Source organism: Aulonocara stuartgranti (genome assembly GCF_965226115.1).
Source record: "Aulonocara stuartgranti genome assembly, chromosome: 11".
NCBI lineage: Eukaryota > Metazoa > Chordata > Actinopteri > Cichliformes > Cichlidae > Aulonocara > Aulonocara stuartgranti.
This window is the reverse complement of record NC_138947.1, coordinates 9,294,819-9,312,904: the sequence shown is the minus strand read 5'-3', so window position 1 is coordinate 9,312,904 and position 18,086 is coordinate 9,294,819. Positions and strand designations below refer to the sequence as shown.

Genomic DNA, 18,086 nt, shown 5'->3' with positions numbered 1-18,086 from the left:
CTAATCATTTTTAGGTGGAAAATGCTCATCTGTGTTGACAAACTGCTGATTTTCTTTACACTTGTATGAAGAGCCCAAATTATACTGTATAACAAGAATTCTTTAAAAAGATGGCACATCTGCATGTTTTTCCTATCACATGATGTCTCCCCCTGAGCTGAACAAAAAAAATGTAAAGAAACAACCTTTAAGTTTTAAAAATGTAGCAGAAAAAAAGAACTAGCTTAAAAATTAAAGCTAATTTAGGAATATGGCAAAACAAACCGTTAAATGCAAGCAAAGGCACAGAGTATACTCCACCATCACGGGCTGACAAACTGACCAGCTCGCTACAGTTGGCCTATTTTTACAGGTTGTCACGCCAACATCTGACATATCGAAAGGCCAAAGCAGATATTTCTATTTTCAGAGCGCAGCTTTTAGTAAAGCTCGGCCCTACATATCAGTACCACTGGGCTTTGGTCTGTATGTTTCCTGTCACAGATGACTGTCTTTGAAGTGGTTTTTGTCTCAGCAGAGAACAGTCTATTAATGTAGTGACCAGCAAATGAAGTAGGAGGAGAGGAAATCATGTACAACATGTACAGGTGTGCAACATTACCATTCAACCACTGTCCTCATTTTTCTCTCTCATTTTCAAAAAGGTTTTCATTGTTAATTTGGTTTGGTTTGTGTTTTGTATTCGGCAACAATAGCTGTATGACACTTATACAAGAAGTAGAAATTATTCCTTATCAAAACTTCCTCCGTGGTTTGAGCAAAGCAAAATTTAACAAAGTACTGGTTTAGTTAACAGAAAGTCCCCATCTTTAATCACAAAAGGCAAGCCTTTTAGCGCTGTAATCAGAGCACCAATCAGAGAGAGTTAACATGAAGAGGAGGGACTGAAGAGACAAAAGAGGAAACCACCCTGCCCCACAGTATAACCTGTGCCCTGACAGACATGTCACTTTAGAAGTCGCTTCACAGTCATGATGCGAGGTAGCTCATCGTTCGCCTTGGAGAATATTCACTAAACATCTGGTAAGTGCCTCATTCATGCAGCTTGTTGCTTCTTAGATTTCCAACACTTGAAACCACAAGAAGATGCACCTCAACATTTCTCATCTTTGCTCTTTTTAACTGTCTAATCTTTGATCTACTGTAAACACAACTTAGCACTGTGCTACTGATATGTTACCCGTTGAGGGTTTTATCAATTGGGTGTCAACTCTAGTGCTTTACGTGTGAGCTCTGGAAGGGTTTACTTTAACTACTTCTCTTGTCAAATGTGTAAGGCTTTACATTGACATTGATTATACTTTTACTAAAAGGAGATCAAACACCTGCTAACTATGGCACAACTCAGGTCTACATTGATCCGAGCAGCTGCAGTGGGAACAATATATTATACCAGGCAGTTTATGACAAATAAACAGTTAGATTAAGACAAATAGATTTAAACCAGGTAAGCGTGAACTTTGGGCACAGCATAAAATAACATTTATAGGCCAGCAGCTTCCAGGAGAGCACCTCTATATGCACTACAGTGAACAATCATAAATTATACAGTACTATTGGAATTACATAAATGTCACCAGAAAGTCAGCACAGTATTTGAAAACACATTATAATCACAGTTAAAATGAAAGTGCATGAATTGGCACATAATGCACTCTGAAAGACATCAATAATCTTGAAAGGCCTTTGCAAGTAAGACAAGAGCATCAATATACAGATGAAAGATTTGTTTATGACACATTTCTTTTCACATCTCACCAAAATCTCCTTGGATTTAAAATAATGTTAATTAAAAAATTTTTTTTAATGATTATAAATACATTATGTAATGTTAGTGTGTCCTTGCTCTGTTAGTCAGAGCAAGGACTAATAGACTCAAACACAGCTGTTATCCAACTGCAATAACACATCTGAATACTACAAAAAAATGTCCATCACGCCACTCTTGTGTTAATCTATGCACGGTCTGAAGCATGTGTGTGGGAATGTATGTGAATGTTTTACTGTTATATCTTATTAGTATTTTAAGTATTCTATCTATTTTATTTATTGAATTTTATTGTTTTATTTATATTTTGATATTGCTAGGGATGATGCAATGATCGGGGACCATTCTTAATTTCGTTGTTCTCATGACAATGACAATAAAGTTTCTGATTCTGATTCTGATCCACATGCTTAATTATATTGTCGTCACGACTGTGACAACTAATACAATAATGTTTTAATAATGACATTGGTATTTTATTATCATTATTGGCGCTGTTTTAACGTAAATGCAGGTCACTTAAAATGACTATGTGGAAAATGACGAAAATTGTACTCCAGAAATTTTAATTGTTCTGAAAAGAAAGTTACTTTATATGTAGCTTTGCAAAATCAAAGCATTATATGCGCGTATACTTAATATATCTTTATATTTGAAGCCGTAAATGCCATACTGGGAAATACGGGTCAACGCACTTTATATTCATCTATGCGGACGATACCCGTCACTAAACTGACATAAGCTTGATTTGCACACTGAATTCCCTACGTGCTTTCGACACTGTTTATGTAGAATTAAACATTTAATAATTGTCTTGACTTTAAAAAAACAAAAAACAAAACCGATAAATGCATGCTCAAATGAAAACTCAAGCTTGTCTTCAAGCCCAAGTACACAGAAGCACTAAGTAACTTTGTACTTTCGATAATGGCCTTGCGCCACTGTCACTTTCACTCTCACTGCTCCATGCTGTACCACTTACACCTACATATGAGACACAGCCAAATAATTGACAAATATAAAAACTAAAAATAATTTGAAATTAATTAAAGCAAGCTAAAACGCTTTTAAAAGGCTTTAAAGGATTAAATCGCTCATGTAAACTATTTTCGTGAATTTTTACGCAAGACAAAAGATTTTGATTGGTGCATCATTTATGCACATATTTTTTTTAAATTCCAGTAATGAGACAACTAAATGTCATTTTGTTTCACATTTACTTTTCATTTACAGTCACCATCGAGGTACGGGTATGGGTTTGCAATTGCGCAAAAAAAGACAACAAAAAAACCTTCTGAAATAGCTCACAGTACTTGTGACCTCTGCTTCAGAAACCGACCGCACACTGTATAATCATAAAGGTTCATTATAGACTTCAGACGGTGTGAAGATGACAAACTTTCAGGCATCCGGTAGTTTTAGCGTACAGCCACAGCCTCTTCATCCATGTATTCTCAATATTAATGTTAAATTCCAAAAAAATACTTACATATTTACATATTCCACCCCTGCAATATCTTGCATCTGATGTTTACTGTACTCAAATATGGTCTTATTGTTGTTGATGTTCAAACTTTTTACTCATGTTTACGCGTGTACAGTCATTAGTCATGGTTTCATATACTGTTAGGGCTTTGTGGCTTTAGAGTGTGTATGTGAACTCTGAATATCAAAGCTTTCACATAAGAGTACATTTCCACACAGCAGCCAGGCATTCAAGCATGATAACAGACACAGTAGTGATTGAGGAAAGTTTTCTTGCAAATATGACTCTACAAAAAGATACAGGATTTTTTTAAAGAATACTTTTAAAAAACTGTTTTGAAAAGTCCCTGAAAATGAAATTGAGTTACACCGGTTCTTTGTAATTACACAAATAATAAATATCTTTGTAATAATCATGTTGGGTACATTCTGCCCCCTCAGCTTTCACTATAGGTAATGCTCTTTGGAAAGGGTGGAAAAAAACAGTGCAAACCACAGAGAAGTATATCTGTTAATCACAAGCCAATCTGTGCTGCTGTTTTTCAACCTGATTTTCCAACATACAATTTAGCATTTCTGGAAATGTCACATAGCAATGTGGCAAATAGATGGAACAAACTTTCAGATAGAGTGGGCATAATCTGATGGGATATCTCTTTTGGTTTTGGTTTTCTCTTCTCAGACTTTTGATTATACATCTACACCTTCAGACATGATCAGAATCAACAACACCCAATACTTCCACTTCCTGGAGCAGGCAGATGCCTTACGCCGCTCAGGGTCACTCTGTGATGCTATAATTTCGGTAAAGAGTCAAACTTTCAGGGCTCATCGTCTAGTACTAGCCTGTGCTAGCAGAACTTTAGCACAGCAGCTAGCCCGCGGAGACATAGACAGCCCTGTATGCTGCACTCTAGAGTATTTTTCACCTCACACCTTCCAGCAAGTTCTGGATTTCACCTACACGCAAGCTCTTGAGGTCTCTGTGGATGATCTGCAACTACTGTTGAAAGCTGCACAACTGCTGGAGATGCAGCCACTGGAGGATCAGTGCAGGAAGCAGCTGGACACTCTTGACTGCAGAGCAGAAAAGCAGGAAAAAAGAGACAAAACCACTGATGTCAAAGTAGAAAAGGAGACTCCAGAGGGACAAGATCAACATTCAAACGCAAGTCCATTTAATGAGGATAAACTGCTTAAGAGGTCCTTCCCTGGGAATGAGGCAGGCACTGCCATGGAAAACCTTTCACCCTCTACTCCTACTAAGACCCACAGCAGTCCATCACCCCCAAGAAAGAAGGCCAAACTGTCCCCTATTTCAGAGCCAATTCACAGCAGAAACAGTGCTGTTGCCAAGCCTGCTAGTAGCAATTCCTCTTTCTCTTATCCATGGACTTTCTCTACAAACATGTGGGACTCTGTGAGCACCTTGCGGCGAATAGCAGAAAACTATCCAAGCTTACTTGCAGCTCACCCTCTTCAGTCACCCAACCAGTCCTCTATACCCTACCCATACTCTCTCTCCAGTCCCCAAATGTTCCCCCTACTAAGTTCTCATTTTCAAACCCCAGGTCAGAACCCCATAATGGGCTACTCAGGCTTCCACCCCCGCTATGCACAAAACATTTACACTGGTCCAACTCGAATGGGAAACATAATCAAACAGAGCCTTTTAAAAAGAAAAAGATCTAGCCAGAAAGCATTTCCTGGGACTGTTCAACCTGGTGAACCAAGGTAAGACACAGTTCGGACATGATTTTGGAAACTTGGTTGTTTTTTTTTCTAGTCATTATCTCCAAATTTTTCCTCTAATAGAGTAATTTAGAATCCCCCGATTTGCTCAATTTTTCCTTTGTGACAGCTACCACACCTGACTCACTGCTTTTTGGGTAGATATGTGTTAACAAGCCTCCTGCATTTTCCAGCTACATCAGTTTCACCTGTTAACCCTTCCTTGCCAGTCCAGGTCTGTGAAATTCATTTTTGAGAAGTTATCATCCTAGCTTACACTGCGCAAAAGGGCTAAAAAAGATATATATATATGTATATATATATGTATATATATATTTTTATATATATATATATATATATATATATATATATATATATATATATATATAGTAAGTTTCATTTATCATCAAAGTAATAACCCACTTCACCTTGTTTTGTTTTTATGTGATAATTTAGCGTATACACATTGCGCACTGTTCCTCACAGCAAAACCAAATAGAACATAACGGGGAGCCCCCTAAATTTCTCCCCTCCTTTGCAAATTCGAGAGTTTCCACACACTGAAATCTTCCTTTACTGTTTAGTCTGGTCTACCTCTTTTCAGTCTTTTCTTTAGCATTGAGCATGTACTAAACATATAAGTATATTGTGGTTGAAATTTGAGAGGAAGGAAGTTTTAAGTGTCTAAGGGACGTAATTTGTGATAACACGTAAAGCAGTAAAACGTATGCAGACTGACTTTTTTCCATGTGCCATTTTGAAGGTGTGCCTTAGAAGTCGGCACACAGAAACCTTTTTTTATATATATATATATATATATTTGTGGTTTGTGACTTTGGGAGACAAATGAAGGTTTACATTTTAAATTAAAGGTATAATTAGTACATTTGTTTTTTTGCAACTGTTAATTTGTGTGTCCTCAGTTACCCCGAAGTGTCCAAAACCAGCAAAGACAGTGGTCAAGACTGCCAACATTGCAGTCTACGCAATGATCCGGTGCTGCGGGAGTCAGTCTCCACACAGTTAGGTAATGATATGAGAAACACAAAACACACACTTTCAATAATCAAAACACGCTGAAGCTACATTATTATTGTAAAAGTGATCATCCTGTGTAAAAATGATAATTTTAACAAGATAAAAGTAAAAAGTTATTTTCATGACCCCTAACCTCTGCAGACTCCAGCTGTGTAGCAACGCAATGGAAAGTGATAAAAAGAGTTGTGGTTTTTGAAAGCAGGGTGCAGCAGGAGCAGTAGTGTGGTTACTAGATACAGCTAGATACATGCAGTACAGTATGTACTGCATCGCAACAGTGGTTTGTCCCATGCCAAAAAAGTCAAACATATTGATTTATTATGTCGTTCTAATATTCATTTCATCCACACAAAAATGAGTTACACCATCTGTGCGTCTGCATGTTTGTGGGTGAGTGTGTGCACACGAAAGTGTACAATCAGCCTGATAAATATTTTATCAGATGTTGAATATCTTTGCTCAATGCAACATTATAATCATGCTTAAACAGATTAGGCAATGGTAAAACTGTCTTACCAGCAGTTGCATCTTAAATAAAATTCAGAGTTTTCTTGCTGCTGCATAGAGTAACAGTAAAACAATCTTTATTAGCATTATTATTTTGTAAAAGTCAACCGAGAAACACCCATATTATTTCTAGATCTTTACAAAACAGACGTGTTCAAACCTTATATGAGGTTAGGTATTTTTTAGCAAGAAGTGATATATTGGACAGGAAATGCACTAATGACAACAGGTCTCAGTAGCTTGTGTTTAGAGTGGTAAGTGTTCGATTGTTGTGGTTTATTCTTTCAATTTCCCCTACTACAGTACACCCCCTTCTCCTTTCAGCATCCTGTCTAAAACTATGAGGCCCATGTTTTTACTTGATAGACCCTAAAAAATATAAGGTAGTGTAAAGCTTCAGTGGTGCTACCTTAACCTCAAAAATCACACCTTTATAATTTTTAGAGGTGATATGCGTGCATAGTGACAGGAAGGTAAGCTTGTACCAACTGAATTTATTGTCTCGCAACAGGATGCTTAACAAAAATAGACGTGCCTTAGAAATGCAAGTGAAATGCTGTATGTCTAATGCTGTGCGACTAAAATCGGTTTTTAAAGGTCTGGCAAAAACTGTGGTTATTTATTTTGAAACAGCTGGTTGAGTTAGCAAGTCAGAGCAAGAGACTCTGCGAGCATGACTACTAACATCAGCTAAGGCGGGATTATCACTAACAGTTATCTGACAGTTATTTATCAAGAAATCGATTAACACACAATTTTGCAGAGCCAGCTGTGAACCCGTTAGATCTTCTCTTTTTTGCAAGATACAAACATGCCAGCATTAATCAAATTGTTTTCAAAATTATTTTCAGATACATTTCCTGGTTATCCACTACCTGATTGTTCAGCGTCGCAGCTCTACTATAGATTCAGCCACATTTATGCAATATCTTGTTGTTGTGTAGTTCCATTCCAGCAAGCAATGCAAGCAGCTTCTATCTGACAACATACAACTTACAACAGAAAAGGTCACCACAATATTCGCACCAAGATCTGTTTTTTATATTAAAATCTGATTGTTTTCAAAGGCAAAACCTGCACAGGATGTCGGTTGTGCGGACGAGGAGACGTTACACCGCATGAATCAGAGACCAGAGGAGACCACAGAGGAGAAAAACCCTATCAGTGCCAACATTGCCCTAAGAAGTTTAGTCTGAAACATCAGCTGGACACACACCACCGAGTACACACTGGTAAGCGCATCTCTTCAACAGCAGTGCATCAGCGTATCAGATTATTTACTTTTTTTTCAAAGATAGCTGTGAGAATTTTCGACTTATAGTGCAGCAAAGAATCCTCTGGCTTGACACTGATGGAAAATGATTACCCACAGCAATGACTAATAATTTAGAAAAAAAAAAAGAAATTAAATAAAATCTATAAACATAGGTCACAAGTGTTAACCTAGTTACAAAATGACGTCTGATAAATCTGCCCAGTATGTATTTACCAACTCTGACTTTGAAAAGCATGTTTAAAAATAACAACAGCAACAAAGGTCTGACGTTGTTTTAGTCAGTGGGACTTGGAAAATCATATCAGAGACAAGGCATGGCAGGCTACAGCCAAATTAAGGAATTTATGAATAACTGTCACAGTTATACCATTTTTAAGTATCCTCATTATAATAACTAAGACGTTTTTGTGTTTTTCAGTACATTTAAAAAGTGTCTGCACTTTTTAAATGTACAACCGGGCCCATGTGCATTACTGCAGAACATCTTCGGTAGTAGAGAGTTTTCCACTCATTCTAATACTATGAAGTTAACCTTGCAGAATATGAAACTTGCAGACTTGAAACTTGCACGCAACAGAGAACCTAGTCAACAAAGGGCATCATGTCTGTATTTAACTGCAAAGCAATTCTATACATTGAGAAAATACTAAATAGTAAAGAAAATACATTTCCAAAACACTCCTTAAAGCTTTATTATTAAGATTACTTTGGAGACACTGACATTAGAAATATTCACCATGATGAATGTCTAGCATTTGCTCTGCATATTGGGTTTTTGGGAGTGTAGGATTCAGAAGCTTAAAGCAAAAGAAGAGAATTTAAAAATGATTTGCACTGATGGAAAGGACATGAGCTAATTTGCTTAAGTTGAGGTCTGTTTAGCTACAGAAATGGTAATGAACATGAGTCGGTCTTTCAGATAGGCCAGTGTGTTCTAGGATAGATCTGCTTCATAATAACATCTTTTAAGAGCAATTTTGATGTCTCACAAATCAACGAGTATCTGAAAGACTGAAAGAAGACACTAAAAAGAAATTCCCGGGTATATTACTTCATAAATAAGTCACTTCTTTTTCAGGCGTTCACACACTTAGATGTTTAAAAGCTCTTTGGAAAGGATTTTGTTTTAAACTTTTAACACTACCTGTTAAACCAGTAGACTTTTTTAATAAGCACAGATTTTGTCAGCACATTTTATTAATATGAAAATGTAAGTTTTTTTTCTCAGTATGACTAAGCTGATATTTATCTATTTCATTTTGTGTTGCTTTGACCTACAATCAAATAGAAAAACCGACTTAGTGGAAAGCAGATGCAAGTGGTGCAAAGCTGGATGATTTGCATAAAAGTGCCCCAGTTTACTCTACTCATGTTTACTCATTTAAGAAGTGTGTCTGTTGAGAGCGAAAGAAAAATTGACCCAATAAACAGTTTTAGGATTTGACTAAATATTAAACATTGCATGTATACCAGAATTTATGCCAATCAGTAAATTTATATGTGCAACCAGAATAGAACCAATTCAGTATTCAAATTGTGAGATGTGTTCTCACGATCTATAGTACAGTCTCTTGGTCATGGCATTTAATAGTGATCAGGGGGGACATTTTTTTTTTACAGAAAATGATAATGGCACAGTAAAATTGACCTTTGACCTTACAGATATAAAATGTAATTTTACCCTAACAGACATTTGTACAAAATATTTTATTTATCTGATGAATTCTTCAAGTAGGGCTAAAATAGGTACTTTGAGAGTTCACCGTGTGAAACTGACTTTGACAATCAAATTCATCAGTGCGTTCTTGATAACAAGTGAATGTTTGTGCAAATTATGAAGAAGGAAAAAAAATCCCTTGAGGCTTTCAAGGTCGTATGTAGCCTACATAAATACAGACAACCCAAAAAAACATAACCCCACATACTACATCTACTGGCACAGAGGCCCGTGCTAAATAGATTGTAAAACGCTGAAAATAAATATGTTTTAAACACCCTTTCTCAAGTGAGCGCTCCTCTCTTCCACCTCCTTTCTCTTCCTTCCTGTGCCCCCTACCCTGCTCTTTCTTCTCTCTGCTTCAAGGCGAAAAACCATTCGAGTGTCGCCTCTGTGGTCAACGTTCACGGGACTACTCGGCCATGATCAAGCACCTGCGGACTCACGGCGGGGCCGCACCGTACCAGTGCACAGTGTGCCTGGAGTTCTGCAGCAGCCTGGTTGCCATGCAAAGACACATCAAGAGCCACGCAGTGCAAGACTTCCCCCCTGACTGGAGCATCAACAGCACCTACCTGTATATCTCCCACATCTGAGCCATGCCTCACAATCCAACTGCCTCCATCGACGCGAAGTTCTCAAGAGTGTAGCTGTAATGTGCCCCTCTCAGCTATAATCATTACATAGCCTACACACAGCTAAGCATCAATTATATTTCTAAAGATAAAATTTAAAAAAAAAAGTATGTATGGTAATGTTTGAGAAATCTAGAGGGCCATTAAACACTTACCCCTAAGTGAAATGCAAGATTACAAACTGGAGTGTAGCAATAACTTGTATACAAACTGCAACTGTTCTGTATTCGCCGTCAAAACTACAGATCAGATCAATACAGCACTAATTTCCAGTGATATGTCAGAAAAAGATATTGAAAGTGTTTACCATGCATTAAAGCCACATCAACAGCTTATCCTCATCGAATGACGCAGGCATCTTCTCTCCGACTTTCATTATCACTTGACTGTTGTATACCGTAATCTTTGTGTGTCTGACTTAGGTTTACAGCACCCTCTTGAGGAGAACCACAGTAACATTATGACAAATTTCAACTGAAATATGCAACATAGTGTCCACATCTATCTTATTCTGGACAGAAAGAAAGGCGATTTCTCCAGAAACAATTAAGATGAGTTTAAGCTGTAGCAGTACTGGTGAGAGAACTGGCAGCAAAAATGTTAATATACAAAAAACAGTTTAAAGGAGGCTAAAATTTAGCAAAGATGATACCTGTCCTCTCATTAATAGTGACTAGTTAGCTTATATCATCAGTATTATCACAGAGCTTTTGCATCTATCCCAAGCTTGATAGTGAGAATAGTTGAGCGCTTTCTTTTCTTTATTTGGACGTGCTGTAGTAAAAGTCACTCAGAGGTAGGCCTGCCAACTTAAATACCTCCATAAAAGCTCCATACAAGGTTCAGGATTGAAATTATTACATACATATTATGTATGTTTGCACACTGCTTCCTGGAATGAGCTTTCAGTGAAACTCTTGGGTCTGTTTCCATCAAAATGTATTTGTTGATTTGTACAGCATTATCCTAAATGTGTATTAGCTGTGAAATAAATAAATAAACATTATTCATCTTTCACTCTAATTTTTTTTCATACAGATGTTGATGTAAATACACATAGATATAAACATAAAATGCAAAGTGCAAAATCTTTACATTAATTACACATAGCAAGTACCCTTATTTTTCACCTTATTTTTTAAAAATACATAAATACATACGTTGACGTAAATACACATAGATATGAAGAAAAAAGGCAAAGTGCATATATATATGTGTGTGTGTGTGTGTGTGTGTGTGTATATATATATATATATATATATATATATATATACACGTGTGAGTGAGAGTGTACATAGCTTTGAAGTCACTATAATAAGATGAGAGGTCCCATTAACTAAACACATCAGAATCTGAGAATTTGTGTCACATTATTTTATGATATAATGTGATTATATTATAGTATAATTTAGATATAATATATTTAAATGTTCAGTTAGCCATTAGAACTTCACACAGGATGCGTCCAATTGTGATCAATGCGGTGGTAGTACATGTTATAAAGACAAGCAGTTGTTTTCCTGGTCCCCTTTTCAAGGTTTGGTTCCAGTCGGTCTGTTTGGTATTGGTTAAAGTCAATATAATGGCCTTATAAGTCACATATTGTGTGTTTGTGTGGCGGTGTGTTCCGTGTCCTCTTATATTTAGTACATGTACGGTGCATCTCACAAAGGCTGTAATTCATCCAAAACAGCGGTGCAGCACCTCGCAGCAAAAAAAAAAAGATTACGTTTGTTAAAAGTCGCGCCGCTTAGTTCCGTCCTTGCACGGTTTCACAGAGGGCGTAATAGAAGACGTCTGCACGTACAAAAGTGGTCGGATTCTCGGCGCCGCTCCTGTGTCTGACTTCCTTCACTGCTCGGTGCAGCTTCACGCTGCTTCCGTTAAAAAAAAAAAGAGAGGGGGGGACTATTTTAAGCGATACGAGGCGGAGATACACTAGTACGCTTCTGAAACGCGTTGCGGCGCGTCTGGTTATTTTTTTTTTTTTTTTTTTTGTGAGTGGGCGCGATCAGCTCCGACTGCTGCGTAGGAGCCGGAAAGTGACGCAGTCGCAAGTGGGTATTCCCGGGCAATTGGAGGGCGGTGGGGATGGGGGTACGAGAACCAAGTCCGTAGGTACAATAGCAGTCACAGATCAGTGACATGTCGAATTTCGTTTGTGTAAATAAAACGTACCAAAATAACACAACCGCTGTGAAATTTGACATTTTGATGTACTCATTTACATTTATGCATCATATTCTTACCAAGCTCGTTTTTCCCAACCACTTTTACAAAACTACTTTTTTCTTTAAAGGGAAATGCGTGAACCATACTACTGAGTATTCATATGCTGCAGATTTTTGTGCCAAATTACAACAAAGAATTTGAAACATGTTGCAAGCCCGACTCTTTTGGGCCTCTGTCGAAGCCAGTGGCTGAAACTGTAATAATGGGCCAATTGTAGCAGTAAAAGCACAAAAGTAGAAATATGTTGCATGTGTCATGTTAGCAAAGTACCTTGGCTAACTATGCACAGTACAAGAGCAGAATTATTAGGAAGGCTGGCTAAGGCCTTATTGGCTCCCTGTTCTAATCTGCTATCTTAAAAGCTCCATTTACCACTTGCATAGTACAGTCTGCTGTAATGTTCCCTCTAAGCTGCGCACGTGCGCAATTGCGCACTGCTGGCACGGTCTCTGCGCACAAAAAAAACCCAACCTGAATTAAAATTGAAACTTTAACAATTCTGTTTTGCAGTGTTAGTCAGTAAGTGACTGGCTGCTCCCGTATGGAATTAGAACGATCCCATCTTATCCCACAATCCAGCCAATAATGCGATTCACATTCGTATATATGGAGCTAATCAACGTCCTTATGTGCCGACACCAGTGTTAGCTAGCAAAGCGGCGTGGCTGATGTGGAGTGAAGCCACGTTAATGACAATGTGTACAACCATTGGAGATGTGAGCAGGACAGTCGGAAAAATTGATGGAAAAAGTGTGGACTTTATACCAGTTTTTAAATTGTGTTGATAGGCCACGTAAAACCAGAGTTATGATAAAAATAAATTTGAATTTGAATATATGCAATGTTTGGTTTTCTTCCTGAATACTATTGTTGTTTATATTTACTGCGGGAAGAAACGGTAAAAACTGCATTTTATAAGGAAAGCGCTCGAAAGCACTCTCCGCCTGTGAGCATAGCTGGAGTGGCCATCGGCCCACCAGGCAAATGGTAATGTTTCGTTTTAAATGGGCCGATGTTTTTTTTGTTGTTGTCTTTTTTCCCGTAACGGTGTAAACAGTGAAAGGTGGCGGATTGGACAGATGCTGGCAGACGTGTAAAAATAACTCAATTGTTTGGTAGTGGCTATGGTGGAGCTTTCACAGATTCAGTAAAATTAGCAAGTGGTGGAGGCCAGCAGATAGATGAGGGAAAGGGGAGGCGGAGGAGGAGAGACACAAGGCGGCCGCCGGTCCGACTGTCAGGTGAACTGAGCTTCGGGTGAGAAGTTATGACCTGCAGTCTATCTGGGTCAGATATAAACCAAGTTTAGGTGTAGTTTATTTTCGTTGTGCTAACTTTTTACAGTCAGTTACAATAACTCGTACTGCGTGCTAGTACGAGTTATACACCCACCCACCCTATACAGCTGGGTGGGTGCTATGATGTGACTGGTGAACTTATTCACTTATTCATAAGCTTAGTAGAGTCAGTGTTGCCAACTCCTCAGTAAGGAAAATCGCTATTGGTTGTCCTAAAAGTCGCTACCAGTCGCTAAATGACGTCATTGCCTAATTTGCATAATTAGTCATGCTAATCTAATTGTAACCTATGTTGTTGGAGAGAGAAATAACATCGTGGAAGAGACATAAAGTGAGTAAAAACGTCCTAAATGCATTTAGAGTTTATTTAGATCTACAAATTAAATTTCTTTTAGCAATTATTGTTTTTTTTAATGTCACAATTCCAACCCTGCTCCTTTACCCGGGCTTGGACCGGTGTTGTGCCAAAAAGTGATTGTCTGCCAAAAACTGATTTCCAGTGTTTCTGTGTATTTTTTATGTGTAATATCTTTACGTATGTTCGTAAATAGACTTCGGTGAACAGGGGATACAAAGGGGTTACATAAAGAATTAAAAAATTATCTGTTTTTTAAGTATCTTTACAACTTGTACTTACATCATAACCAATCCGGTCCTTTATCCCCACTTAAAATATTTTTACAGAACTATTGTAATATTTGCTGCCATTTCTGCTGTCCTGTTGGGCAACTTACTCTTACAAAATACATTTTTAATGTTAATGAGATTTTTTTTTACTGCATAAATAAAGGTTATATAAAAGTCGCTGCCAAAAACTGATTGCGGCTTGTATCTTGCTACACGAATGTTGTTTGTGGCTCAAGATGACTTTATGTCATCCATAAGGGATGCATTTGACATATGTTTAACATATTATAGCCCAACAAGTTACTTATACCACTTTAAATATGAGCAATCGCTTTTTGGCAAATACCGGAAATCAGTTTTTGGCAGACAATCACTTTTTGGCACAACACCGGCAAAAGTGACCCGAAATAGGCACTCTGGTGGAGTTACTTTGTGTGTGTGTTTATAAGTAGTTTTAAACCTTGTGATCCAATTCATACATAAATAGATTGAATACAATCTATTTATGTATGAATGTCAGTACAAAGAGGGAGAGAGGAAAGAGGGGAATATGAGGAGAAAGTACATGATCAGGAAGAACCAGGTAAGAAAACAGACAGGGAGTACTAACAGGCAAAACAGAAACTGTTAAACTAATTTTACTCGTACAATCTGGAAGTTGTGTTCTCCCTATATTAAAGCTGCTGTACAGAATCTGCAAAACAAACTGGGTTGTCAGCCCTGGCACTGCATTACCATATTGAGCTTTAGTCAGAGGAAGTCACGGTTGCCAAAAACTTTTTGAAGCTCAAGAATGAGGCTGGTGCCATCCCAGATATGTTTACATTGTACAATCTTCTGGATAATCAGATCGTCCCCACACTGAAAACTGTTATTCAGGTTGCCCTAACAAACCCAGCTAGCAGCTGTAGCTGTGAAAGGTCTTTTAGTGTCTTGAGTCAGCTCCATACCTGGCTGAGAAGGACCATGGGTCAAAGCAAACTCCAGCACCTGGCTGTGATGTCAGTTGAGAAATGCTTGAGCAGACAGAACACCAAAATGTGATAGACAGATTTACCAACCTCAAGGTGAGGCGACATAGGATAAAAGAAAAGAACAAATCTGCAGAGCCATAGTAGTATCTGCAGTAAAGATCTTTTCATACATTGTATACATTGTACCAGAGGCCAAGGTGTCTCAATTTTTCTAATTTTGTAATAATATTTTGTACATTTCAAGGACTCATCTATTTTGGAGTGTATTTTTATGTATCTGTATTATATTATACATACACTTTAAAAGTGAATCTGTCCAAAAAATGCACTGAAGTTTACTTTTTACTCACTGTGAGCATCATTCATTATTTTCCCGCAGTAATTAATGTTAGGATGTGTATTTTTTAAAATTCAAATCCATTCTTCTTTGGCAGCATTTAAATAACCTTTATCAGATTTGATGGTTTTGTTACAGACTTTTCAAAAAAGTGTTTTGCTTTTCTTTCACAAATGTGGGGATTCAATTGTGTTAAAATGTACAAAACAGTGATGTCATGTTTTTTGACGAGGACCCAGGGACAGAGAGACTTGATGAATTTAAGAATCTTATGATTTAATAAAGAAATTTGCAGACTTGCACAGAGAGGGTACAATTATGATGAGTGATAATGGAGATGAAGACAACAGACGATGAGGACAGGGAGGAACAGGGGTTTAAATGCACCAAGGAGACAGTCAGAGGGAACTCGGGACAACTGGAGACATTTAAGGATGCAGGGACTGACAGAGACGGGGAAGAAGTCTCATCATGACGAGTAAAGTTTACCTTGCCTGGCTGGGCAGCTCTCTGGGTGCTCAGCACCCCCAAAGCTCTGATCCTAGAATTGCCCCTGTTCAGAGTTACTATTATGCGTTTCGTATTAAGCTGAAAATAAACACGATTTGTCCCGTACTTCAGCTACAAAAAAAAAAAAAAAAAAGACAAAAAGCTGGAGTTATTCTGCGTCTTTATGCTGTCAGCTGCCTCTTCTTCTCTCATTCTCCTCCCACCCTATCATGCTGCTACTTCAATCACGAAACTGATCAATGATCAGCTGATCGGCGTTTCTGCCGCAAGTCCCGTCTCTCTTGTTTGTTTATCTCCCACTTTGCGCCAGAAAGAGGAAACTAGCGGAGGTCGCATTAAACAGCAGAAGCGCTGTTGTTAGAATTTATTTAATATTACTTTCTAGGATCAGCTGATGTTTGCTGGAGCCACAGCTGTAAAGCTGCTGGTCATGATATCGGTTTGGTTTTCTGGTGAGAGGGAAACATGAAGATGAAACCAGGAGATGTCCTTACTGAATCATCAGAGCTGAACAGGTGATGGAGAAACAGGTTTACCCTTTAGGTGACATGAATGAGTTGAAGGAAAGTTATGAACTGTTTCTGAGAGACAAATAACACCAAATTTCTAGCTTTTAACAAATAATTATCCGAATCTTACAAAGTTTTCATCTGATGTCAAATGTATAGAAATCCATTATTGTACATAGTAATTTTTTTCAGGGTCCCAACATAATTCTTTCAGGAGAAAATACTGTACACGATGCCAGTATTTTCCCACATTTTCTAGATACTGTACCAGTACTTTGTGTAAAATGCCATCAAAAAGTCAATTAAGTTTTATTCTTTCTCACCTGTTTTTCTGTCTCCTTTCACTTTTTAAAGGTTCCCATGTTAGAAAAAATATTTTGTCCTGCCATGCTGTTTATTGATGTGGTAAATAGTTTATGAAAATGTCACTAAATCTGTCATTTATTATTTTTAATATTCAGTAATGATCATGTCTCACCTCTAGTCTTCTCTGTCTTAATTTCAGGTTTCCACCATATGTTGTAGATAGTTCAGGAGGTTAACTCAACCAAGCAGTCTTTGGGTTTCAGCTAAGTACTGTTTAGAATACCAGAATAGGGAGGATGGTGTAGGTTTAAGTTTATTAGTTTGATACACATATACCAACAAGACAGTGTACATCACTGTGACAACAGCGTTTGTTTTCATTCAAAGGCTTTATGGTTTTTCCTGTCCGGTTGTTCAGTGATGACGCGACGAATCCTACTTCCGGGCCTAAAGTAGTCTGCGTTTAATATGGCTTTTGTGTTGTTAACATTTTCAATGTTATGTATTTTCTTCTATTTGATCTCAAAAAGCTCCTAAAACAGTCAGTGATCACTGTTGACCTCCCTCGGCTTTTATTACCGCTAATCATTTATTTAAGCTCAGTTTTTAAAACCTTAGGATGTAACTACAGCCCAGCCCATGCAGCAGTATATGAATGACTAACCTCGTATTGTGGATGGATTATCTCAGTTGTTCTCCTGGCTGAAGTTTGGTCCTTTTACAATGCGATTACATTTGTTCCTGACCACAGAGAACACTCACGTTAACTTTTAAACTACACGCCTTTGGAACAGAGGATCGCAAGTTCGATTCCTGCCTGGGGCGTCTGTATCCAGTAAGGGTCCTAAGGCTAGACCCCCTATGCTAAGCAAGCCTACCGCAGACATGAGCGAGACAGATAAATATGAAGGCATGCCGGCTCGGACGTCGCCCGGATCAACAAGGTCCGCGTCAGGTGTTGAGGAACCAGGGCACCCTGACGAAAAGTGGGCTACTGGAACAAGAAGGCATCGGTGGGCAAGGGACGAAAACAGGGCGTTGTTGGAATGCTACTACGCAAGTAACCCCGGCGGAAGGGGCTACATGAATAGGATGAGGGACCTATGGATTCTTCGATACCCAACATCCACAATGAC

At 38.1% G+C, this 18,086-nt stretch overlaps 1 protein-coding gene across 1 annotated transcript; it reads left to right on the top strand.

Moving 5' to 3' along the window:
* The first annotated feature begins 933 nt into the window (after positions 1-933).
* zbtb32 (zinc finger and BTB domain containing 32) lies at positions 934-11,169 on the top strand. Its single transcript, XM_082550509.1, has 5 exons — positions 934-1,023; positions 3,936-4,987; positions 5,908-6,011; positions 7,597-7,761; positions 9,889-11,169. Exons 2-5 carry the CDS (start codon positions 3,966-3,968, stop codon positions 10,116-10,118), a joined length of 1,521 nt encoding a protein of 506 aa, XP_082406635.1. The 5' UTR covers positions 934-1,023; positions 3,936-3,965; the 3' UTR covers positions 10,119-11,169.
* Positions 11,170-18,086: the final 6,917 nt, after the last annotated feature.

Coding starts and splice junctions, on each gene's coding strand:
- zbtb32 (XM_082550509.1), top strand. CDS start 3,966: ATGATCAGAATCAACAACACCCAATACTTCCACTTCCTGGAGCAGGCA. Junction 4,988..5,907: donor GTTCAACCTGGTGAACCAAG/GTAAGACACAGT, acceptor GTGTGTCCTCAG/TTACCCCGAAGTGTCCAAAA. Junction 6,012..7,596: donor GTCAGTCTCCACACAGTTAG/GTAATGATATGA, acceptor TTGTTTTCAAAG/GCAAAACCTGCACAGGATGT.